Source organism: Nestor notabilis, unplaced genomic scaffold, assembly GCF_000696875.1.
Source record: "Nestor notabilis isolate BGI_N333 unplaced genomic scaffold, ASM69687v1 scaffold3546, whole genome shotgun sequence".
NCBI classification, from domain to species: domain Eukaryota; kingdom Metazoa; phylum Chordata; class Aves; order Psittaciformes; family Psittacidae; genus Nestor; species Nestor notabilis.
In genome coordinates, this window is record NW_009931338.1 from 47,603 (window position 1) to 70,933 (window position 23,331).

The 23,331-nt window shown below is 42.3% G+C and overlaps 1 protein-coding gene across 2 annotated transcripts in view; it reads left to right on the forward strand.

Moving 5' to 3' along the window:
* MYH9 (myosin, heavy chain 9, non-muscle) overlaps nucleotides 1–23,314 on the forward strand; it is a 55,508-nt gene extending 32,194 nt beyond the window's left edge. The window contains exons 13-42 of one of the 2 annotated variants that reach the window (XM_010015836.1): nucleotides 852–1,025; nucleotides 1,795–1,968; nucleotides 2,535–2,649; nucleotides 3,143–3,205; nucleotides 5,076–5,269; nucleotides 5,585–5,706; nucleotides 6,074–6,143; nucleotides 7,096–7,256; nucleotides 8,021–8,129; nucleotides 9,137–9,268; nucleotides 9,838–10,044; nucleotides 10,532–10,669; nucleotides 11,156–11,279; nucleotides 12,148–12,319; nucleotides 12,886–13,098; nucleotides 13,542–13,686; nucleotides 14,164–14,370; nucleotides 15,318–15,422; nucleotides 15,946–16,098; nucleotides 16,449–16,697; nucleotides 17,157–17,369; nucleotides 18,120–18,332; nucleotides 18,672–18,833; nucleotides 19,516–19,644; nucleotides 19,988–20,076; nucleotides 20,272–20,395; nucleotides 21,564–21,772; nucleotides 22,165–22,273; nucleotides 22,592–22,764; nucleotides 22,893–23,314. In XM_010015836.1, coding sequence (XP_010014138.1) covers nucleotides 852–1,025; nucleotides 1,795–1,968; nucleotides 2,535–2,649; nucleotides 3,143–3,205; nucleotides 5,076–5,269; nucleotides 5,585–5,706; nucleotides 6,074–6,143; nucleotides 7,096–7,256; nucleotides 8,021–8,129; nucleotides 9,137–9,268; nucleotides 9,838–10,044; nucleotides 10,532–10,669; nucleotides 11,156–11,279; nucleotides 12,148–12,319; nucleotides 12,886–13,098; nucleotides 13,542–13,686; nucleotides 14,164–14,370; nucleotides 15,318–15,422; nucleotides 15,946–16,098; nucleotides 16,449–16,697; nucleotides 17,157–17,369; nucleotides 18,120–18,332; nucleotides 18,672–18,833; nucleotides 19,516–19,644; nucleotides 19,988–20,076; nucleotides 20,272–20,395; nucleotides 21,564–21,772; nucleotides 22,165–22,273; nucleotides 22,592–22,764; nucleotides 22,893–23,010 — 4,566 coding nt within the window. In that variant the 3' untranslated portion in view covers nucleotides 23,011–23,314. The remainder of the gene's footprint in view (nucleotides 1–851; nucleotides 1,026–1,794; nucleotides 1,969–2,534; nucleotides 2,650–3,142; nucleotides 3,206–5,075; nucleotides 5,270–5,584; nucleotides 5,707–6,073; nucleotides 6,144–7,095; nucleotides 7,257–8,020; nucleotides 8,130–9,136; nucleotides 9,269–9,837; nucleotides 10,045–10,531; nucleotides 10,670–11,155; nucleotides 11,280–12,147; nucleotides 12,320–12,885; nucleotides 13,099–13,541; nucleotides 13,687–14,163; nucleotides 14,371–15,317; nucleotides 15,423–15,945; nucleotides 16,099–16,448; nucleotides 16,698–17,156; nucleotides 17,370–18,119; nucleotides 18,333–18,671; nucleotides 18,834–19,515; nucleotides 19,645–19,987; nucleotides 20,077–20,271; nucleotides 20,396–21,563; nucleotides 21,773–22,164; nucleotides 22,274–22,591; nucleotides 22,765–22,892) is intronic. The other variant, XM_010015837.1, reaches the window with a different exon arrangement.
* The last annotated feature ends 17 nt before the right edge of the window (nucleotides 23,315–23,331 follow it).

Below are 23,331 nucleotides of genomic sequence, written 5' to 3' on the forward strand. Positions count from 1 at the left end.
TGTCAGCAGAAAAGAACTATCCTGTCATTATCCCAGCTAGGCAGCTCCTAACAGCTCCTGTGTTACGCTGGATCTAGCTCATGTGCAGCTGCAAAATGAATTGACCAATTTAAAAAAGAAAATCAACTTTTATGTGCCATAGTTTTCAATTTCATTAATAACTTTATTATGTTTTTTCATTCCCCCTCTCTGATCAGTCTACTGTTGGTTTCATGGTTGTTGGGTCCTGTAAAAAGTAGGGGAGTGGAAATACATTGCTGGGAATTACTGAAACATGGAGCAAGTGGACCATGCTCTTTAGCAGCTGCATTATATTTAGTGTGGTCTAATATGAAGATGCACTGTCGTTTATTAACCTTGTCCTTACAGTTTGAAGACATCTGGACATGAAGAAATTCCCCTCACTTTCCTTCATCTGATTTTATATATGAGGGTTAAAAAGGGACTTTCCAGTCCACATGCTTTTAGGAATTTGTCTTCAGGCTTCTGTTGCTTCCTCTTCCTATGAAGAGGACTTGCCAGCTCCGAGTTTGTGAGAAAACTGGAGTCTTCTCTGTTCCCGAGTGAAGTAGCTGCAGTAATTCTTCAGCTGTTTATAACTAAACATTCTTTTGCAAAGTCTGAGGAACAGAGCGCATGAACTTCCCTAGGGATTGCAGCAGTGATGCAGTGGCACATGACTGGAAAGGCAGTTCATATGCAGATGGGGTTATTGACAAAGGGCTGTCCACCCCACAGAGAACACTGGCTTAAATTCCTGAACTGTAGGTGTGATTTTTCTTGCTAAGGGAATTCTAGGTGTGCCTTCAAAAGCAACTGTTCAAACGTCTTTCTACCTTTTTCTTCATCAGCTGAACTCCTTTGAGCAGTTATGCATTAACTACACAAATGAAAAGTTGCAGCAGCTCTTTAACCACACCATGTTCATTCTGGAGCAAGAGGAGTACCAGAGGGAGGGCATAGAGTGGAATTTCATTGACTTTGGCCTGGATCTGCAGCCCTGCATTGACCTCATAGAGAAGCCGGTAAGTTTTTTGTTCTGCCATCGAGCAGCAGGAAATGGCTGCACTAATTTTGCCATTGAGGACATAACCTCTACCTGTAGACTGGAAACTAGCTTTCTAGCTTTTGTAATCCTCTACTGAAACTGTGGTACACTTAGAAGCGGAAGTGAACAGTTTCCTCTTTGTCTGAAAGTACAAATAACCAATAAATCTAATAGTGTCAGTTCTGTGGGAAATACTCATGAAAATACATCTAGTGAGACACTTTTTCCTCTCACAAAATTGTCTTCGTTTGTGCAGATCTTCCTTACTTAACTAGTAAGTGTGATGGGAAGCTGTGAATATCTCTTGCTTTCATTCTGCCCTAATGAAACTTGGAAAATTATGAATTTCATAGTAGATGTTCCAATTGTAAGTACTAGTTTAGGAAATGTTCTTTGACAGTCTTCTGCGTTTAGACTCCTAAATATCCAGCAAACAGTATGATAGTGTTTCTCTAATTAAAAAGATATATTTTTTTTTCCCCATGTAAACCAACCTAGATGAATATTGTGGAAGAGACCTTCTCATAAAAATGTGCAGAATTCAGATGAGGATTTTGAAGAATTATTAACAATTCATTAGTATAGAGGTAGTAGAGCTGATACCACACAACAGGTGAATGCAATGGGGATCAGACTTAGGTATCTTTTCAGGCTTAGGTGTCTTTTTCCCCCCCCAGTCATCTAAAGGTCTTAATTATTGGTTCAATTGTGTATTTAATAATGTTTTGATATTTCCCTTCTTTAAGGCTGGGCCTCCTGGTATCCTGGCCCTGCTGGATGAAGAGTGCTGGTTCCCAAAAGCAACAGACAAAAGCTTTGTGGAAAAAGTTGTACAAGAACAGGGCACCCACCCCAAATTTCAGAAGCCAAAACAGTTGAAAGACAAAGCTGACTTCTGTATCATACATTATGCTGGCAAGGTAAAGAACTCAGAGCTAAAATGTGAACATTGAAATGTCTGCTGTATTTCCTAATGCATAACCATCACTTCTTAGAAATGGCTACTTACCAAAACATCTGCCTATGGGAAACCAGTGGAAGATTTAACAAAGTTGTTCCATTTGTCATGGACCTTAAAGTGCCTAAGAGGGTTTGCCTGCAAGTTATATATGGATAGTCGAAGACATCAAATGGATACCAAATTAAATTTGTTCTCTGTGGCTTGGTGAGAATGGAGGTGCTTTTCAGAAACCTTGCATCAGACTTCATCACCAAAAATGATGATGCAGTTGGCTTCTTGTGTCACACTCTGGGTGGTGCAAACTAGCATTGCAAATCTTTACTGACAGAACATGCAGCTGTTTGTTAGCATTTGAAATTTGTAGGTATGCTTGCTTAAATAGCAAATCCAAGAATGATCAGGTGACCTGGTGTTGATTGTGCAACCTCAGTGCTATTTTTATAGACTTTGCAGGACCTCATTGCATCTTGTGCTGCAGAAAATCTCCTCCACCCCCCAGTTTCTTGACATGTTCATCTTCTCCAGGTGGATTATAAAGCAGATGAATGGCTGATGAAGAACATGGATCCGCTGAATGATAACATTGCCACTCTTCTCCACCAGTCATCGGATAAGTTTGTGTCTGAGCTGTGGAAAGATGGTATGTAATTAAGCTTAATCTCTTTGGGGTTTTTCTCTCGTTTTATGTGGAAGAGTTTGTTTGATCATCAAAAGTCTGTGATGAGCTGTGTTGCTTTTTTCCCTGAAGACTAAGCCACCAAGATGAGCATCATCTGGAACATCATTTGCTTAGATCATGGTATTTCATTAAAGGTTCTCTGTAACTCAAGAGAAAGGTTCACTTGCATCAACTTATGCTAAGCTTGCTGCATATATAGCAATTATTTCTCGACACCAAGAATGCCAGGATAAAATATGAATATACCATTATGTCCCAGCAGCTTGCATAGCTGCAGCAGTCAAACTCAAGATCTGAGGTTGAACCTATGTTTTCAGTCCTGCGGCTAGTGTGTTCTTTCCACAATGCTGTTCAGTATTTTACTCTTATCTTCTCTGAGTTTATCTGCTTTTGAGTCTTACTGTTGCTGTCACTTTCTGTGGTAGGTTTTCTTTGACGTCTCTGTCTGTTGCAGAGATGCAGAACGTTCAGAGAGCCTATTTCTATCAACACTTTCCTATTCTTCATCTAGAACCAGGTGACTGAGAAACCCAGCTGTCGTGTCATGTGTGTAATGCATCCTAGAGCCATGCAAGAAATGCTTCCGTTAACTTCTCTTTGTCCCTCTGTCATACCTGCTTGTCTTTCTTGTTCATTTCCTCTGCTTTGTGCTAGTAGCTCCTCACGGACTTTAAAACAACAGCAAAACTCACCTTGCAAGTGGATACAAATAAACTGTGGACATACTCAGGTGATAAAGGTTGTTCTAACAGCTAAAAGCAAATACCTGTCAGCTGTTTGAAAGTAGAGCTAGTAAGGCTGTATTTCTTGCAAGATTTGGAAGGATGATTTCTGTGACTGGGTTTAAACTGAAATCCAGTTTAACATTTATTCTAGTATTGGGATTTGACTTCAGCTGCTGATCATTTAAAAGAAAGTTTGGCAAATGAACTTGTACTGCATGAAAAATGGCTGTCAGCAAGTTGTATCTAACAAGGCCTTTGCTGTGTGAGGCTCCTTTTGGACTTGAAATGGCAGCTGAACCACAGCTTATAAGTTCTCATTTATTGTTCTTAGCTGAATCTTCTGTTGCAAGCAACTGTCCTCTTTGCTATCTTGATGTAGATCGCAGGGCTCAAGATTTTTAAGAGGATTGTTCCAGCTGTAATCTGGGACACTATTCTGTGTATTTTCCTGTGATGCCACCTAGTAACATAACCTTCTTTTTCTGATAGGACAACCTTGACCCTATTCTAACAGCTGCTCTGGAACTGAGCAGTTCTAAACTAATATTAGCTATAAATCAGAGCATCCGTTCTTGTTTCTTCTTTTGTAGGGGTTTCTCTTAGCAGTTTTTTGTTGTTGTTTTTTTTTTTGTTGTTGTTGTTGGTTTTTTTGTTTTGTTTTTTTGTTTTTTTTAAATCAGAAGCCAGTTGGGCACAAGTTGATTTATTTTTCTGAAGTGAAGACTAGGAGCCTGAGTGTAGGCATCAGCCAACCAGTAAAGATAAAGTGAAGTAGTAGCTTGAAGACCCTTAATAAAAATGTCCTGGGAGTGTGAAAACTTACAGTGCTACAGCTGGTTTTGGTTGGTTGGCTGTATTTTTATCTCCATGTAGAAGAACAATGTGGAAAAAGTAATGATTTACTTTCTCCTTGCCCCTGCTGCTCTCAGATCTAACTGGCTTCTACTGAAAAAAAGATCTGAGGAGTCCATCCGTCAAGGTGATAGCTTCGTCAGTGCTTGGATGTCACTGTGGCATAATGGAGAAACTGTTGGGCAAGGAGTTCTGACTTTCTCCTAGTGGTGTTGTTTATGTCTCTGTTACAGAATACTTGTACTCTGAAAATAATTCAAACAGTGTTATCTTGAGGTTTGGTTTGTGTCATGCCTTTTACCATGTTTGCTCAGTTTACAAGTAGATTTGCTTTTTCTGATCACCAGTGATGGCAGCTCTGCCTGTAATGCAAGAGTGAAGCTGGGCTTTTTCTCTACCTGTGGCCTCTTCTGGGTCAGAGTTAACTAGTTATAGACTCTGGTTAACAGACTCTGCTGGGCTAACAGCTAGAACTCTTGGTTTGTTGTTTTTCATTGTAACCTAAGCAAGAAGAAGCACTCCTAGACTGCTCTTCCAGAGCTGCCATCCAGAGCATCAGTAGAATATGTCTGGGAGTAAGTCTGACTCCATCACTCATACTTCCTGTAGTGAGCTGTTGCTTTTTTTTTTCCTTCCTGCTCCTATCCCTGCACAAATTCTGTACAGGAGTCAACATCTGTGTAGAGATGAAGCAAAAAGGATCTTGCAGCTCCTCTCATTTATCCTGTTCTACCCAGATGTTCTATGTATGCTCCAATTGCTCTTTTGTTTGTGGCAGAATTTTAATGCTCCCTCTTGTGCTCTCTCTAGTTGACCGTATCGTTGGGCTGGATCAGGTAGCTGGTATGTCAGATACAGCACTGCCAGGGGCCTTTAAAACCAGGAAGGGTATGTTCCGAACAGTGGGACAACTCTATAAGGAGCAGCTGGCTAAACTGATGGCTACCTTGAGGAACACCAACCCTAACTTTGTCCGTTGCATTATCCCCAACCATGAAAAAAAGGTAAAGACAGTTTCAACAGTAACTTCCTGGGATATGTGGCTGGGTTTTGCTATCTTCTGTCTGCTTTTGAAAGAGATTTTAAAAAGGTCTTGTTTCCTCAGTGTCTCTCTTTAAGGGTATCCTAAATAACTGTATACTTCCCCAAATTTTGGAGACTGATCTTTTGATTGTTTTTAAGCTGGCATAAAAGTTTACAATTGCTTCTAACTGGAAAAGAGAGAACTGTCTGCTTTACAAAGAAGAGGAGGAGGCAAGGGGTAAACCCCTTTTGTAGAAGCTTTGTGGTATTAATAAAATATAACTTTTTGTTACTAGGCTGGAAAACTAGATCCCCACTTGGTCCTCGACCAGCTTCGCTGTAATGGAGTGCTGGAGGGAATCCGTATTTGTCGTCAAGGTTTCCCCAACAGAGTTGTGTTCCAGGAATTCAGACAAAGGTAAGGCCTAGAAAAGAATCTGAAGCAGTCTTTACCTTTGCAAACTGCAATAATTGAAGTATTTTACTGCAGCTAGATTGCCACTGTTTTCAAAGGCAACACATCTGTCCCTTGGTATTTCCTGGCACAAAGCCTTCCAAAACTGCCTTTGACTTCTTTAGTAAGCATGTAGTTAAGGTGAGGCATAGAGGGAGCCCATCCAAGACTGCTGCTACATACCCTGTTATCTAGAGATGCAATTTTTTTCTTCTAACAAGACTGTAAATTGTCAAATTCATAGTGGCTGAGGAATGCTTTACTGATTCTTGGTTTTGTTGTTAGTTTCAAATGTACTTGTGTGACTAGTCTAATATTTTCTCCTTTTCAGATATGAAATCCTAACTCCAAATGCAATTCCAAAAGGATTCATGGATGGAAAGCAGGCTTGTGTGCTGATGGTAAGACACCCCAGAAACTCTACTTGACTATATTTTGTGGGCATAGTTTGGGAATTGGAGCTGTGCATGTTAAAAATACATCTGGTACTCGCAGACCAAAATTCCAAAGTTAAATATTTTGGCCTGAGAGAGCGAGGGTGCAAAAAGCTTTCTCTTGGCTTCACAAATGGAGGCTTTTGACTCGCATGGAGTTCAATAGTCCTAGGCAAAGAGGATCTTTCTGTTTCCACAGACGCATACACTTTGAGTTGCCAGCAGTATTCAAAATGCATAGAAGCATTAATGTTATCTTTAGCATACAGTTAAAGTATGAGCTTCAACAAACTTTTTGTAATGGTCTGCTGATGACAAATGCTTTCACTGAAGGTTCCAATTAATTTATTCAGAATTGTCTGCTTCAGAGGGAAAGCTTTGGCTCTGTAGCTTGAAGGCTAGGGGAGGTTGAATTGAATTTGGCTGTAAGGGCTTCCCTTTTCTCTGTCTTAATGGGGTATACCTTATGCCCCTTAACTAGTGTAAACGTTGACAGCAAATACTTTAAAGGATGAGGAAGTCAGTTGGAGCACCTTTTTCTGATAAAGATTAGGAGTGGGAAGAAATAAATAGGAAGGATCAACATACGTGTTTCCTTTCAGAAAGGAAGAGGGCTCTTGGGACTAGGCATATGTTTCTCACAGCATCCTTATAGTTCTCGGTACTCAATGTGGTGTTATATTAAACAATGCTTTCTATCATATTTTTCTCTCTGGCTATCTCCATTTCATGATGTGCTTGGCTGAGCTCCAACTCCTCTAATTGGGTCAGAACTGTATTGGAAACTAGTAACTTTGGTTGGCCTGAGTGCTCATTGTAGGGAAGGGGTATCTTAAAGCCGTGAGACACAAATACGTTTTGTCACGTTTCATATGAAGCAGTCTTTGCAGGACATAAATTCTTCTCTCTCTCACTTTAGATCAAAGCATTGGAGTTGGATTCCAACCTCTACCGAATTGGACAGAGTAAAGTGTTCTTCAGAGCTGGAGTCCTTGCTCATCTTGAAGAAGAGAGAGACCTGAAGATCACAGATGTCATTATTGGCTTCCAAGCATGCTGCAGAGGCTACTTGGCCAGAAAGTGAGGACCATATTTTGCAAAGAACATATATAAATATATATAAACATATGTACATAAAGTACACATATAAACATATATATTTCTCCCACTCAGGTACAAGTTTTTCTTCAAAAGAATCTGTCTAGAAATTATGTTTTTCTTTGTCAGAAAAGCCATGGTTCATTTCTTGTTTATAAGAGATGATGGTGTTTTAGGGCTTTCTGATCTCTGCAATGCTGGACTTCTGGCACCTGCAAGAAACTCTATGTGCTGCTATCCCACATACTACCAGAGCAGTAAAGGCTATTCCTTTCTACAGGAATACTATCCATCAGGCAAAGGTTTTGACAGAAGTGCTGCAAACTACAAATATGAAAATTAAAAGGTCTTAGTATATTACTGATCCAGGAGGTGTAGGATTTCTCTTAAGATATTAGGTAGGACTGCAAATGATACGGTTTTAAAACCAAAAATAGTATCTGTCAGATTGGCAGAATGCACCTCTGTTTCAGATACCCTTTTTTTTTTGAAGTGAAAATAGTGAGGCTTTTCAGATTAGACATTAGGGAAAAACTTTATTAAATAGGAAATTGGATAAAGGAAAGGATAACCACTCTTAACAGAGCAGCAAAAAATTGATAGAGGAAGTTCACTGGAGATTTTGCTCCTTTTTTGTAGGAGGGAGCCTTCTAAAGTAAAAATGTAGAGGCATCTAAGAAAGGGCTTGGTGGAGAGAATTGCGTGCTGCTGTGGGTTCCTTTGTCTGACCTCCACTTACTTTGCAGAGCTTTTGCCAAGCGCCAGCAGCAATTGACAGCCATGAAAGTGCTTCAGAGAAACTGTGCTGCCTATTTGAAGCTGAGGAACTGGCAATGGTGGAGGTTATTCACCAAGGTAATATTTTTCCCTTTGCAGTTTTGAGACTTTGGTTTCAATTTCAGCTTCTCAGGTTGAACCAGAGCATCAAAAAACACTTTTCTACAGTTGGGCTGGCTTGCAACTACACCTTGATTCATTTAGGCAGAGAATATCGTAGCATGTTTTATATCTGTGCAGTATGCCTGCAAGTGCAAGGCTATATCCAAATAACATTGAGGAAAAGCAGAAGTCATCTTTTGATGCTTTATGCCTGAAGAGTAAGAGGATCACTTGCTTTGGTGGTATGGCACTTCAAAAAGTCACTTACTACATGGCTAGTCAGTTTAGCTATAATACAGGGATGGCTTGCCATCTCTTTCTCCATTGTAAGAGCAAAAGAAAAGCACTGGGGTCTGATCTTGCTGTTAGGCTTGTATATAATTCACCTTTATAAAGACAATGAATACATGAAGACATGGTCTCTTTTCTAAATGTATGGGATTTCTTGCTTTTTAGCTGTAAGACTTCGCAGCTAAGTGAGAGTTGAGAGCAGAGTTTAAACTTCTCTTTCCTACAGAATGACCTCTAAGGGAACACCACTTGCACCCATTTCTATCTGGACACTGATTTGTTGACCACTACCTTCTGGATGCAACCATCCAACCAATTCCTCATCCACTGAACAGTCCATCCATTAAATCCATATCTCTTCAATTTAGAGAGAAGGATGTTGTGGGGCACCATATCAAAGGCCTTAGAGAAGTCTAGATAGGCGACATTGACCTACCTGTGAATTTCCCCACTCTATGGCAACTTTTTTATCTTGAAATTACTACTTAGCTCCTGAGGGGCTGGAATTTCCCTACCCCTTTCATGATGCATCCCATCCTGGAGTAAAAGTTGGGCAGGCAGAAAGTGTTATTGGCAGAGTATATGACACTTCTTACATAAGTTATTTTATTCAGTGCTTATCAAGTACAAGAGTGTTTCATCGTGTTTTCTCGTTCCTTGTATGTGTCTTATTCCTTTGGTTTCCCTTTCAGGTGAAACCCCTTCTGCAAGTAAGCAGACAGGAAGAGGAGATGATGGCCAAGGAAGAAGAACTAATAAAGGTCAAGGAGAAGCAGCTGGCTGCAGAAAATAGACTGAGTGAGATGGAGACCTTCCACGCCCAGGTGAGTTTGCAAATCTCATGTGTAAAAGTCATTCTCCTCTACCTGGTGAACTGATTGAGAGCACCTCTTGCTTTATTGGTCTGATGGACAAGCTGCAGGATTCCTGCTTGTTGAAATACGTGACTTGGCTGCCATCTTGTTCGATTTCCTTTGCCCTTCTATGGCCATTATGTGAAGTCTCCTTTGGCTGGGTCTTATAGCAAGCTGGTTGAATTCAGTCTCACCGTTAATGGAATCCTTTTTATTTGGAACACAGAAGGTGGCAGCAGGATTGTTTTTCTGCAGGGCTGATAATTATTTGTGTTATTTTTGCAGGGGAAGACTAGACAATCTCCTGTTTTCAAATGGTTATGGTCTTGAGAAATTTATTAAGCCTAATGTAATACATGGTTGCAGTGTATGGTTTGTGAAGGAGAACACTTAAAAACTGTGTTTTGATATTTAGTTTTTGATTAGCAGCAGGGGATTGCTGCAATGATTAAGACCAACTGTGGAACACAGGAGCACATAACACAGATTGCTAAGTGCTTTTGGAGCTTGTCTTATTTCTGGCTTTGTGTCTGATGTAGCTAATGGCAGAGAAGATGCAGCTGCAGGAACAGTTGCAAGCAGAAACTGAACTCTGTGCTGAAGCTGAGGAGATAAGAGCCCGCCTGACAGCCAAGAAACAAGAACTGGAGGAGATATGTCATGACCTGGAAGCAAGAGTGGAGGAAGAGGAAGAACGGTGTCAACATCTGCAGGCTGAAAAAAAGAAAATGCAACAGAATATCCAGGTAATGCCTTAGCAATGCTGACTCCTGTCAGTAAAGAGTATAGTAAGGTTCAGAACTGTTCTGTTATCTCAGCTTAGAGGGAAACAGGAGACAGAGAACAAAAAAGAAAGCATAGAAAAATCTATCTGTGGAAACAGCAATAGAACATAGTGATTCTGGTGCTGAGCCTGAGGTGTTCAGTCAGTCATCTGGAATGAGCTGTTCCATTCTTGAAGATGGTGGCCACTTGTCAAATAATTAGGCAAGTAAGCTTAAAGAAAGTGCTTTAGAATGGTGCGTTCTTTGCACCATTGTTCTGCTAGAAAAGTTGTTTGTTAGGATGCAGTACGTTGCATTAAGTCACGACAGATGCTAATTCTGGAAAGTACTAATAATACCTTGAGGAAGGGTAGAGAAACCTTCAAAGTTCTAGTATTGTTACTGTGCCGTTATACTGGTTGGTGAGCAGCACTGACAGATGTCTTGTTTTTCTGTGGATGTTGTAAAGGAACTAGAGGAGCAGCTTGAAGAAGAGGAAAGTGCAAGGCAGAAGTTGCAGCTAGAAAAAGTGACCACAGAGGCCAAATTGAAGAAACTGGAAGAAGATGTGATGGTTCTGGAAGATCAGAATCTCAAATTGGCTAAGGTAAGATTCCTGCAGCTTCTACACAGGCTGAAGACACACCAGTGTTTCTCATGGAGCCACCCACCAAAGGCTGACCTTTCCCATATTGTGGGGAAACTTTCAAATGAATTCAATCTTGTCTGACAACTCTGACCTGAAATTAGCTGTCTGCCTGTATACTTTACAAGTCAGGACTGTGTGATATTTAAATAGCCTTGACTAAATAATGATCCATGAACAAACGTTTTGATACGTAGTTATGCCAAATGGTATAAAGTTATTCCATAAACAGACTTCCCTTTCAGATTTGAAAAGGCTATCAAATACAATCTTTAAGTAGCTGTTTATGTGAATACTATTTGTAATCCTGGGTGGTTTTCTTTTGTTCCAAGTTCCTTACAGCAATAGTAGGCATTCATGACATTGATATCTTTAAACACAGTTAATTCTGGAAAAATGTCCTCTAATTCCAGCAACTGCTTTGACACTGCCTTCTCAATTCTGCAGGAAAAGAAACTGTTGGAAGACAGGATGTCTGAATTTACAACAAACCTGACAGAGGAGGAGGAGAAATCTAAGAGTTTAGCCAAACTCAAGAATAAGCATGAGGCCATGATCACAGACCTTGAAGGTGGCTTTGGTTTTGTTTAGGTTTTTTTGGGGGGGGTGTTTTTTGTTTGCTTGGGTTTTTAAGGCAGAATCTGCAAAGGACTTGCCTGTTTACTTCTTAGCTTTAGGTGGTTTCTTGTTAAAATTTGTTGAACTTGATTTTGATTTCTAGAGTTTTAGTCCTGCCCAGTTTCTGAGGGGTTAAAAGTTACTCTGTAGTGTGTATGCTATTGATTGGTTTGGTAAAGCTGTTCAGTGAGTGGCTGAAGGTTATGTGCCTTGTCAGCTGAGCCCTTGATCTAAATAAAAATCCTCTCTAAAGCAGCAGGCCAATGGAGAAGAGAGGCTGGTTCTCTTTCTTTTCCTGCTGTGGAAGTGTAACCACTTTTCTACTTCCAGCAGCAGCATCAATCTGTCAGGGTTAGTGCTGTTTCTGATATCCTGTTTGCACAAGTTCTTCTGAGTTGAAGCTAGAGGTACTTCATCTGGAGACTGCCCAGGCTAACGCAGCAGGAGCCAGCCTGCTTAGTTTCTGTAAAGGGAGAGCAGACCTTGTGTTCAGTGTCACTTAATGAGTGCTTATGCCTGTGTGGTGTGAGTGTTGGGAGAGACTGGCGTTGTGCTGGCATTGTTTAGTATAGAGAAAAGGGAGGAAGAGGGTTTGGCTGTAAGATGAGGGGAAGAGAAATCACACAGATATGTTTTGAGGGCAAAATATGGGGGCAGTTGCATGTGTAGGTCCTGACAGAATAATGCACTCCGGCTACAGTTGGGACAGTTGTATTATTAGGAAAGAAACTGTTGCTTAAATAGCTTTATTTTCTCTGCTCATACAACATTCTTTGAGTACGTATTGTCCATGTAACTTAATGTGTCCCCATCTTCATCAGAACGTCTGCGACGTGAAGAAAAGCAGAGGCAAGAATTGGAAAAGACTCGTCGAAAGCTTGAAGGGGACTCCAGTGATCTGCACGACCAGATTGCTGAGCTGCAGGCTCAGATTGCAGAACTCAAAATGCAGCTGGCCAAGAAGGAAGAGGAGCTGCAGGCAGCCTTAGCTAGGTGAGAACCTGACCTGCAGGGTTCAGGGACCACCATGTTAGGAAGTATTTCTTGTCTTGTCTCCCTTTGGAATAGGGACTAAATGGAATGTGTGGTGGTTGTATTTCAGCCTGTGGACTGTTAGGATCCATGTTCTCAGCATCAGAGTTCTTTGGCTGCTGCTCACTGCCACATTCTCTGTACAGAGCAAGGCTAGAATTTAATGTTTCATTGGAGCTGTAAGATTTCAGAGGGGGTTAAAAAGCAGTGGCAACAGACTGTCTCACTGGTAGTTGCTATATTCATCTATTCAGTAAACTGTCCAGTTTCCCATGTAAAATGGTGCTTTGTCTTCTGCTTTCTTCTGTTGTTAGTCTCTCTGTGTCTCGTTCTTTAAGGTAAGTAATTGTGCTCTCTCAGGTATTGGGAAATAGAATCTGTAGTGATACATGGATCAAAGTTTGGATGTAATACTGTAGAGGTGGCCCGTGGCAGCTTTTTTTATTGATTATTCTTGGTAGGACAGGTGACTTTAATCTACATACAGTTTAAATCTGGCTCTGACTAGAACCCTATGTTGAACACAGGGTGGAAGAAGAGGCGGCTCAGAAGAACATGGCCCTGAAAAAGATCAGGGAACTTGAATCCCAGATCACTGAGCTGCAGGAAGATCTGGAGTCAGAGAGAGCATTCAGGAATAAAGCTGAAAAACAGAAGCGGGATCTGGGAGAAGAGCTGGAAGCATTGAAAACAGAGCTAGAGGACACGCTAGATTCTACAGCTGCTCAGCAAGAGCTCAGGTAACTCCAAGATGTAACTGTTGTCTTTATTTTTTTACTTTTTTAATAAATGCTGGAGCTTCCAGTCTCTTACCAAAGCAAGTCTTTGCCTTTACTGGAGTAGTCTGGTTAGCAGACTCAGTGGCTATAGAAGGAGGTAGTGTGCAAACTACACTCAAGACTGCATTTACGTCACCTGATGTAAGAATGTTAATTTGCTCCCTAACCACAGTGTTAGCCATAGCCCTGAAACTTTCATTCTTTCAGGCTATTACTACTTAGGCTGAAAGTAATGCTGCCAGCTTCTGCTTAAGAACAGTGCAATGCTAAGCTCTAACTTTGAAAAGTGTCTTTGTAGCTTGTAGGGCTAAACAGACGTTGGCATTTTTCTGTATTAGACATGCTTTTGGTGGATATACACATCTGTTTGGTTCTCTCACAAATGGAATTTGTGAATTTTGTAGGTCGAAGAGAGAACAAGAAGTAACGGTTTTGAAGAAGACCCTTGAAGATGAGGCAAAGACACATGAGGCTCAAATCCAAGAGATGAGGCAGAAACATTCACAAGCTATTGAAGAGCTGGCAGAACAGTTAGAACAAACCAAACGGGTATGTGGAACCCAAAGCAGTCAGTCTCCCTAAAGGACAGCTGCTCTATGACCATGTCTTAAAGCTGCAGAAGAACATGAAGTGTTCTTCTGATACATGTGCTCTTCTTCCCTTGGTAGATTATTTTTCACTATGAAGCTGGTTTTAATAGTTGCATTCATTCTTTGTTCCCATCAAGCACGTTATACTGCATAGCCAAGACGTTCTATTTCACAGCTTGCACTTGTTGACTTGTACAACCTTTAATTTGGAATCTGATGGTGCAAGGCTATCTCCTGTGTTGTCTTCTCTGCTTGTTAGGTTGTCTCCTGCTTATCAGTGACAGGCTGCTCAGATTGTTTTTTCTGAGTAAGCAGTCTACAACTTAGCTGCTAAACATGAAGCATTAGCTTGCTTGTTGCAGGGGGGGAAAGTACTTGGTGGAAGGATCCTGCCATATCTAAAGCCTGGTGGATTTTGCTGTCTTTATCTCTTCAGGTGAAAGCAAATCTTGAAAAAGCAAAACAGGCTCTGGAAAGTGAGAGGACTGAACTGGCCAATGAGGTGAAGGCCCTTCTGCAGGGCAAAGGGGATGCTGAGCACAAGAGGAAAAAGGTAGATGCTCAGCTCCAAGAACTGCAGGTGAAATTCACAGAAGGTGAAAGAGTGAAGACTGAACTGGTTGAGAGGGTTAACAAATTGCAGGTGAGTGGCATGTTTTTTCCATAGCTTCTGCTTCAGCCCAGGGCTAGAGTGAAAACATCCCCATAGCTAGTTCAAAAATCTTGTTTCCTCCTGAGGATAAAGTTCCTACAAAAATGCAAATCCATAGTTTGATTCCTAAGGGCTATGCAAGCTACTTAACTTATTGCCAGGGCAGGACTTTTGAATCGATGTTGCTTACCAGCCCTGAGAAGCTGAAGTAACTAGTTGCCATTTGAGTTTTGTAAGCCTTAAAGTATCAGCATGTCTGCTCCCCTTCAGCATGCAGCGGTTTGTACAGTACAGTTGTGCAAGCATTCAGCTGCTGGTGGACCTAGACTGGCATAAACAGACAGGCAATTTTGTAACTCATTTGGAAGACTTTGTAATGCAGTTGATGGTGATGAGGTGTGGCTAAAGAGTGATGTGGAAATTTAGGGTTTCTCCTCCTTTCTTCAAGCGAACAACAAATCACTTTGAGTCACGCGGAGCATTGTCTTCTGCCTTTTCATTTTTGGAGGGTTGTCATTAAAAGTTGAGCATTGCCGGTGTGTGTACTGTCTTTTAGAATGTGCAAATGTAATTTTGAAACTCTAGATGTAGTCCTGAAGCAGATAGTATAAAATAGAAGAGAGTTAGTTTAATAAAAGCTTTTAAAATTCTTGCCAGGCTGTCTAAAATCTCATATAGGCCTTAAAGAAACCCAAACCAACCAGAACCAGAAGGTTCTTGCAGCAGAGGGGATCCCACATAAAAATCTCTTTTAAACTTCTCATGCTTCAGCCCTGGGAGTTTGGAAACGATGCATTCATTTCCCTGAGAGATTATATGCATGCCTTACTATTATGAGGTGCCTGAGTTTTCAGTTCTGGGTCCTGCAGCTGCTCACTTGTTCCTGGCTTTGTTTTTGCAGATGAATTCACTAACTGATGCTCTGATCTCTCCTTCAGGTCGAGTTGGACAATGTCACAGGTCTCTTGAACCAGTCTGACAGCAAATCAGCCAAATTAGCAAAGGACTTCTCTGCTTTGGAATCACAACTTCAGGATACACAGGTGAGAGCTTTGGAAACCAAGGCATCTCTGTGTGCTACAGTAAAGTGTCTGTTACAAATTCCAAAAGTAAGATGATGTTGGTGCCCAAAGTAGGTAAATGACCACTTCTTACAAACCTACTAAGGTTGGTTTTAACCGTGCTAAATTACTTTAGCCTGTTGTCCATTTCTTTGATACCTGAATATGAGTAAGTCATGTAGCAGAATACAGTCATGTTATTGTTGGGAAGGGTTTGAATGCTTTGTGTACTCGAAAGAAAGGACTGTGGGTGGCTTGTGAGGTGAAGTAATACTATAATCATTAGAGTGTACGAGAGAATAGGACCCTTCTGAATATTTTGTTTCTGCATGGACTCACTGGAAGACAAGTATTTAAATTCTGTCTTTGGTTGTGTTATCTGTGAAATAAGTTGCATGCTTAAACTCAGCTTCAAAAGTACTCATTCTGGAGAGAGTGGATGAGTATTCTGAGCCTTTAAGGCCAAGCAGCAGTGCTGAATTCCACTGGGGTGTTTGCTTTATAGGAGCTGCTGCAGGAGGAGACTCGCCTAAAACTGAGCCTCAGCACCAAGCTGAAGCAAATGGAGGATGAGAAGAACAGTTTCAAAGAGCAACTGGAAGAAGAAGAGGAAGCAAAGAGAAACCTGGAGAAACAGATCACTGTGCTTCAGCAACAGGTACAGAGTCTGCATCCCATAAACCAGTGACTCTTGAGAGAAAGCATAAGTGCAAGTCTGTCTTTAAGGAAGTAAAATCTAAATGGAGAATCAACTTTAAGTAACAGAACCTTTCCTGGGAAAAGGTGATCCTGCTGATATGGGCAAGAAAGGAAATGAAGAGGTCTCTGATGATAATCATATGAACTGCTTGTAGATTTGTATCCAGGAATTCTTTTAGGAATTCAGTCATGTATTATCTGAGGGGGGAGTAGGACCTTCAGAATTGAGCAGGCTCAACTTCTGGTACCAGTAAACTACATAGTGTTGTCTGTGGTGTGGCTTCACATGCGATCTTTTCTGGCTTTCAGGCAATAGATGCAAAGAAAAAGATGGATGATGGGCTGGGCTGCCTTGAGTCAGCAGAGGAAGCCAGGAAGAAGCTTCAGAAGGACTTGGAGGGCTTGAGCCAGCGTTATGAAGAGAAGACAGCTGCATATGACAAGCTGGAAAAAACAAAGACCCGCCTGCAGCAAGAGCTGGATGACCTTGCTGTGGACCTGGATCATCAGCGGCAGATCGTTTCCAACCTAGAGAAGAAGCAGAAGAAGTTTGATCAGGTATAACTTCAGTGGGTGCATCTTAATGACAGCTCTGCTTTAAGAATACCTAAGCAATGCTGCTTGGAGAATGTATATTTATTTCTAAACTCAGGCATAGCATATAGAGTGGAGAAGTAAACTTTCATAGAATTAATTCTGTTGCATGAATAGGAAGCTTAGTGATGCTTTTTTCCTAAAGCCATCACATTTATATCAAGACCAAGATCAAGTTTAAAGCATTGTTTGCAGATCATTGGAAGGAAATTGGAAATAACAGGTTCGAGGCCTAGGGAATCAGAAGTTTGTTCATTTGGGGTCAGCACAGCTATGAAAGGTGGGATGGCATGCTTCATTCTTGGAAGCTGGTTCCTACTTTCTGTGGTAGAGCACTATTAAGACACTAATGAAAAGATGCATGTTTACCTTTATAGAAAATTGTCAGTGATTTATCATAATACTGATACTGTGCTCTTGTAGCTATTGGCAGAGGAGAAAAGCATCTCTGCCAAGTATGCAGAAGAACGGGACCGTGCTGAGGCAGAAGCCCGTGAGAAGGAGACTAAGGCCCTCTCCCTGGCCAGAGCCCTGGAAGAAGCCATAGAGCAGAAAGCTGAGCTGGAAAGAATCAATAAGCAGTTCCGTGCAGAGATGGAAGACCTGATGAGTTCAAAGGATGATGTTGGGAAAAGTGTAAGTATGAAGTTAAAATGCCTGGCCAGGAAATATCACACAGGTGATGCTATTAGTTTAATACTGCAAAAAGCTTATGTTAGTGTTAACACAGATGAATGCCGAAGAGAATACTGGACACATTGTGAGTTTCTGCATGTTATGTTTGTATTGCATTAGTAAGTGTGAAAGATGGATTGCAAGAACCAGGAAATGACCCAAAGTAGTGGAAAACTGAGGTAGTAGGAAACTGAAAATTAACTGCTGTTAACTGATTGTTGTGGCGGAGATGAAGATATGGTAAGAGTCTGATATGTAAAATACAGAGATTATCCAGGCAATGGAAGACAGTAAACCCAATATTTCAAAGCAAAAAATGTTATGATAAGCAGGAAGGAAAACAAAAAAAAAAAGAATCAGAGGCTAAAAAGTATTTTCTCGAATTCTGTCAGAACTGGAAGTCTCCAGCAGTAGGAGACTGCAGTAGATGTAAGTCTGCAGTGGGTCAGGACTGGGCCAACAAATGCTTTTCTCTTTCTCCCTACCACACATATATGACCAGAACTAACGGGTAATTGTGATTCAGACTGGCAACTTGCAGGTATGCAAGCAGATGGCTTTGACAGGTATCTTTGCCCTTCTACAAGGGACAAATGCAGCATTCCTGTATCTTGTTTCATCTGAATGGCTGTTCTTAGCCTTTTTTGCTCTTAGGATAGGTGAAATTGTCTGACTCTTTGAGGAAACCTCATGTGTGATACTGTGCTGTAGGTCCATGAGCTGGAGAAGGCCAAGCGAGCCCTGGAGCAGCAGGTGGAAGAGATGAAGACACAGTTGGAAGAGCTGGAAGATGAACTGCAGGCCACAGAGGATGCCAAACTGCGGCTAGAAGTGAACCAACAGGCCATGAAGGCACAGTTTGACCGGGACCTCCAGGGACGTGATGAACAGAATGAAGAGAAGAAGAAACAGCTGATTAGACAAGTAAGAATTGCTCTGTAAATCCTGTACACAAAGACATTTGTGTCCAAAGGTGGTTAGATAGACAGTGTCAAACGTCAGATTCTTGTTAATGGTAACTGTCCAGGCAGCACTGCAGAGCTGTGAGACACTTCACCCCTTGTGTGCATGATTGTTCAACAGCCTTTGTCTATCAAAGGAACCTGTGTGGCTTTGTTAGTGAGGAATGTTAGCCCCATCCCCCTGCCAGGAAGAATGAAAACGAGTCACATGCTTGCACTTATGTGCAGTTTGAAAGGGGGATATGAAAAGTGGCTGTTGGAAAATCAAGGAGCTGAAATGCTGATGCCTGTATTTCTACAGGTGCGGGAGATGGAGGTGGAATTGGAAGATGAACGGAAACAGCGCTCCATTGCTGTGGCTGCCAGGAAGAAGCTAGAGATGGACCTGAAGGATTTGGAAAGCCATATAGACACTGCTAACAAGAATCGTGAAGAAGCCATCAAGCAGCTCCGCAAACTGCAGGTGAGATGCTGCAACTGTCTTAGCTGTCAGTGTAGAACACTTAGCCAGGGAAATGGGATACTAGATTTCACCTCCTGAGACCCATGCATCAGTGGCACAAGAGCAGCAGAAACTTGTAGCAATTTACAGTGAAAGATTTATTGGCATTTCAAATATCCTTCTAACCCTGATCTGCCTGTTTAATTCCCTGAGAGACAAGCTGTTGGGGAAGTCCACTATAGTGCTTGCCACATGTCAGTGTTTTTGGAAAAGATTATGGAGCTGCAAAGCTAGAGGGACCCTAATATCACTTACACCTTCTCCTGCCCCACCACAGTTCCCTTAGGCTTTGTAATTCCTACAGACATTTGTCTGATCTGTTCTTAGGAAAAATTACAAATCTGCCCTATTCTATTGCTTCACTGGAAAGCTTCCTGTACCCTCCCTTTCCCCCTCCCTATATCTGACAATTATATTTTTTTCCCTTGCAATTTAGGCAGTGCCGTTTTCTTCCATTACTTCTCCTTGTTACTTGTGAAATGGGAAAAGGATCATTCCTTTTGTTTTTACAGCAACCTTTTGGTAGCAGAAGATTAATGAATCCTTGTTTCCATTTTCCCTCTTTGTTTCCCCTAAGACAGACAAACCCACTTTGTTAACGTGGATGATCTGAAATGCGTCCCTTTTTGCTCTCCCTTTTCAGGCACAAATGAAGGATTACATGCGGGAACTGGAGGACACACGTACTTCCAGAGAAGAGATCTTGGCCCAGGCCAAAGAAAATGAGAAGAAGTTGAAGAGCATGGAGGCAGAGATGATCCAATTGCAGGAGGTAATGGAATAATGCATGCAAGTCAAGGGTTTGTTCGTTTTCTTTGGCCAAGAACTAAGCGTAGCAGTCTACGCTTGAGTGGTTATTTCCTTTTTTCTGTACTTTTTGCTCTGCTCAAATATGAGGTCCACTTCAAGATGCAGAATTTGGCCCTCTCTTGACAGCTGTGATAGGAGTGTGCAAAACAAAGGAAGCTGTGGGATGGGTGTGGAGCGGACCATGTCTTATAATTGTCTGGATCTAGCTAGAGACCATACCATGCATTACCAATAACTACTTTTTCCTATGCTGCATTAATTGGTAGTTTCCCATTGGATCACTGACCGTCTCGTTTTCATTCCAGGAGCTTGCAGCTGCTGAGCGTGCCAAGCGCCAGGCCCAGCAAGAAAGGGATGAGCTGGCTGATGAGATTGCCAACAACAGTGGTAAAGGGTGAGTAATGTTCCCTGTTTTCAGGGTGGAGGAGCTGGTTTGAGAAAATACTTTACAGGCTGCAATTTTTATATAGTCTGCTGCATGCACTGTATCCCCTCTGCTCTCAAAAGACTGAGCTTATTTAAAGAAATGAGAAATGGTGGATTTTCCCCAAGGCTTTAATGCCACTAATGCTGGTTCTATGTACTATAGAGCACTGGCCATGGAGGAAAAGAGACGCTTGGAAGCCCGGATAGCTCAGCTGGAGGAGGAGTTGGAAGAAGAACAGGGCAACACAGAGATAATCAACGACCGGCTTAAGAAGGCAAATCTTCAGGTACCTACCCAGGCTGTGTGTGCCAGGAGGGGTTCTCTAGTCTGTGTAAATTGTCACACTGTGCTCTGAGTAATGCCAGCTGCCACTCTGTGTACAGTACAGGCCCTCAGAAGTCCCTAAATGCAAGCAAGATGAAACACGTGAATACCACGGTACAGAAGATAGGGTGGGCGGTCAGAGCTGATGTTAGTTCACTTGTTTTGAACACTTAAATCATTGGGTAGCTGGAACAGTATCTCAAGTTCATTTAAAAAAACCCCTAAGCAAAACCACCACCACCAAAACCCCATTAACCAACCAAAAAACCCCAAAACAACCCCCACAAAAATACCCCAAACCTCCTAGTCCCTTTTTTCTGTATTAAGGGATTATGAGAAAGATGATCTGTAGCATTCTGCTGCTCCAGCTTGGCATGCTGAACAGTGCCACAGTGTGCTTGGAAAATGACTTTTCTGCCAGTTCTATGCTGCTTCTGACGGACTAACCATATGGAATTTGTTAGGCCGCTATAGAAACCATGATCATAATCTGCCTGTTCTCTGCCATATTTTGTCTGCCCAACTTTGAGAGTTGAGCGTGTTGTTTTCTCAGCATTCCAGAGCCAAGGAGCTAGGCTGATGGTTTTCCAAACGGCTTGTTCACTCTGGTGGATGAGAGCATAGTTCTCTAGTTGGTTGACTGTCAGTCAGAACCCTTTCTGGCTTGGAAGTGGACTGAGTTCTTGCCCTTTCCCCTTTGAAAGTCAGTATTTTTAAGCCGTTTCTTTGTAGTGGGAGTAGACAGACAGCAAATAAATGATAAATTAGTAAAGCACATGTATTAGATCCACTTGCCTCAGGATTTTTGTAATTCACTAAGACTGATAATTGCTCTGTTAAGTGCCAAACCGTGGCCTTTGCTACTGAGAACATTTTATGTGATTGGCAAATTTAGCCCTAAGAGGAGGCTGATAAACCTGTTATTCAAGGAATTGCTTTGAAAATCTGGGTAAACTAAGATATTTAGAGAAGTGCCCTGCCTACAGACAGCTCCCTCTCCATCATAGTTATTCCAGGTATTCAGCTCACCCTGAGGGTCCTTTTTCTCTGCGTGTCAGCTTGTGTCTGGGAAGTAAATCAGCCTTTCAGGCTGGAGCGCTCGATGTGCTCAGTGCTGCTTCTCCCTGCAGATCGATCAGATGAACGCGGACCTGAATGCTGAGCGCAGCAACGCACAGAAGAATGAGAACGCTCGCCAGCAGATGGAGCGCCAGAACAAGGAGCTTAAGCTGAAACTGCAGGAGATGGAGAGTGCAGTCAAGTCCAAGTACAAGGCTACCGTCACGGCCTTGGAAGCAAAGATAGCACAGCTGGAAGAGCAGTTGGACATGGAGACAAAGTATGTCCTAGTAGAGACTCTGTCTGTTTTAAATTCTGATTTGTTTGAGTGAAGGCTTTATTCTAGGTGTACTGGGTAGTACAGAAGTAAGATCTTGGCAAACTTTCCTTGTTTTTCACTGTAGAGACTTCTAGCTTCTTCCAGACTTAACCACTCCTAAAACTGCACTGGTGATACACTTGCTGCCCCTCTGTAGCTTCACAAAGCATTACATCTGTGTGGCATCAGTGCCTTTTTGTTATTTCTGGGAAACATGGCCTCCCATCCCCTTTTCCTCTAAGTTATGAAGACTTTTACCATCTTCCTTGTTTCTAACTTGCTGTAGTCATGCCGTCTTGTTGGGGACAAGGGGAGATGAGTTTTTGTCTGAGCATCACCGTGTTTCTGTGTAGGGAGCGCCAGGCTGCCAGCAAGCAAGTGCGCCGTGCCGAGAAGAAGCTGAAGGACATCTTGCTGCAGGTGGATGATGAGAGGCGCAATGCTGAGCAATTCAAAGATCAGGTGTGTATAGTTACCTGCAGCACTGGTGAGTCCTGAGGGGGGAGGATTCCCCTCCTATGGCCAAGGCATCATCTGCATTAAGAGGGCTTTAGCATTAACCTTCCTATGGATTTCTCTTCTTTTTCCTCACTGTGATAATTACAAGGTGACATAGATGAAAATGGTTTTAAGGAAAAGCTCAGAGCTGTCAAGTCTTAAGCAGCTCCTTTCAGGAAGGAAAGAGGGGGCTTTGGAAACTGCTTTTTGCTGCTCTCACTACTGTGCTGCAACTCTGGGGAAACACTGATTTGTTTTTCTTTTTTCCCCACACACGCTCAGGCGGACAAGGCAAACATGCGCTTGAAGCAGCTGAAACGCCAGCTTGAGGAAGCAGAAGAGGAGGCCCAGAGAGCCAATGCATCCCGTAGGAAGCTCCAGCGTGAGCTGGAGGATGCCACTGAAACAGCTGATGCAATGAACAGAGAAGTCAGCTCCCTGAAGAGCAAACTCAGGTAAGGCAGAGCATTCTGTGCCACTGCTGTAACTGCCCACTGCAAACAGCGTGGCTTTGCAGAGCCTGCCCTGTCTGGTGAGGTCAGTGGAACCTCGTGTTGCTGAGGTGCTGTCTGTCCTTCCCTAGGCGCGGGGACCTGCCGTTTGTCGTGACACGTCGAATTGTCAGGAAGGGTACAGGAGAGTGCTCCGATGAGGAAGTGGACGGCAAGGCAGAGGCTGGTGATGCCAAAGCTACTGAATAAGTCTTCCCGTTTGACCCAGGTTACATGTGATGGAGTGACCCATCCACCCTCCCCTCTTCCATTGGACTTTCAGCAAACCCTGTCCTCCTAAATTTGCTGGGGATCTGCAGAGCAAGCCCAGCTCCGTGTATCTGGAGCCATGGGGCATCTGTGTTCCTCATTTCCTCCTCTTTCCAGTTTCCTAATCCTCCTGTATTTAATGCCAAAGAGTTGGGTCTCTGAAATCTGACCAGCAGTTTGGCCACCACAAAGGCCTGTAGAACTGTCCGTGCCATGTCTGCTGGTGAATCCGTACACAGTTTGGAGGGAGTGGGGTTAGGG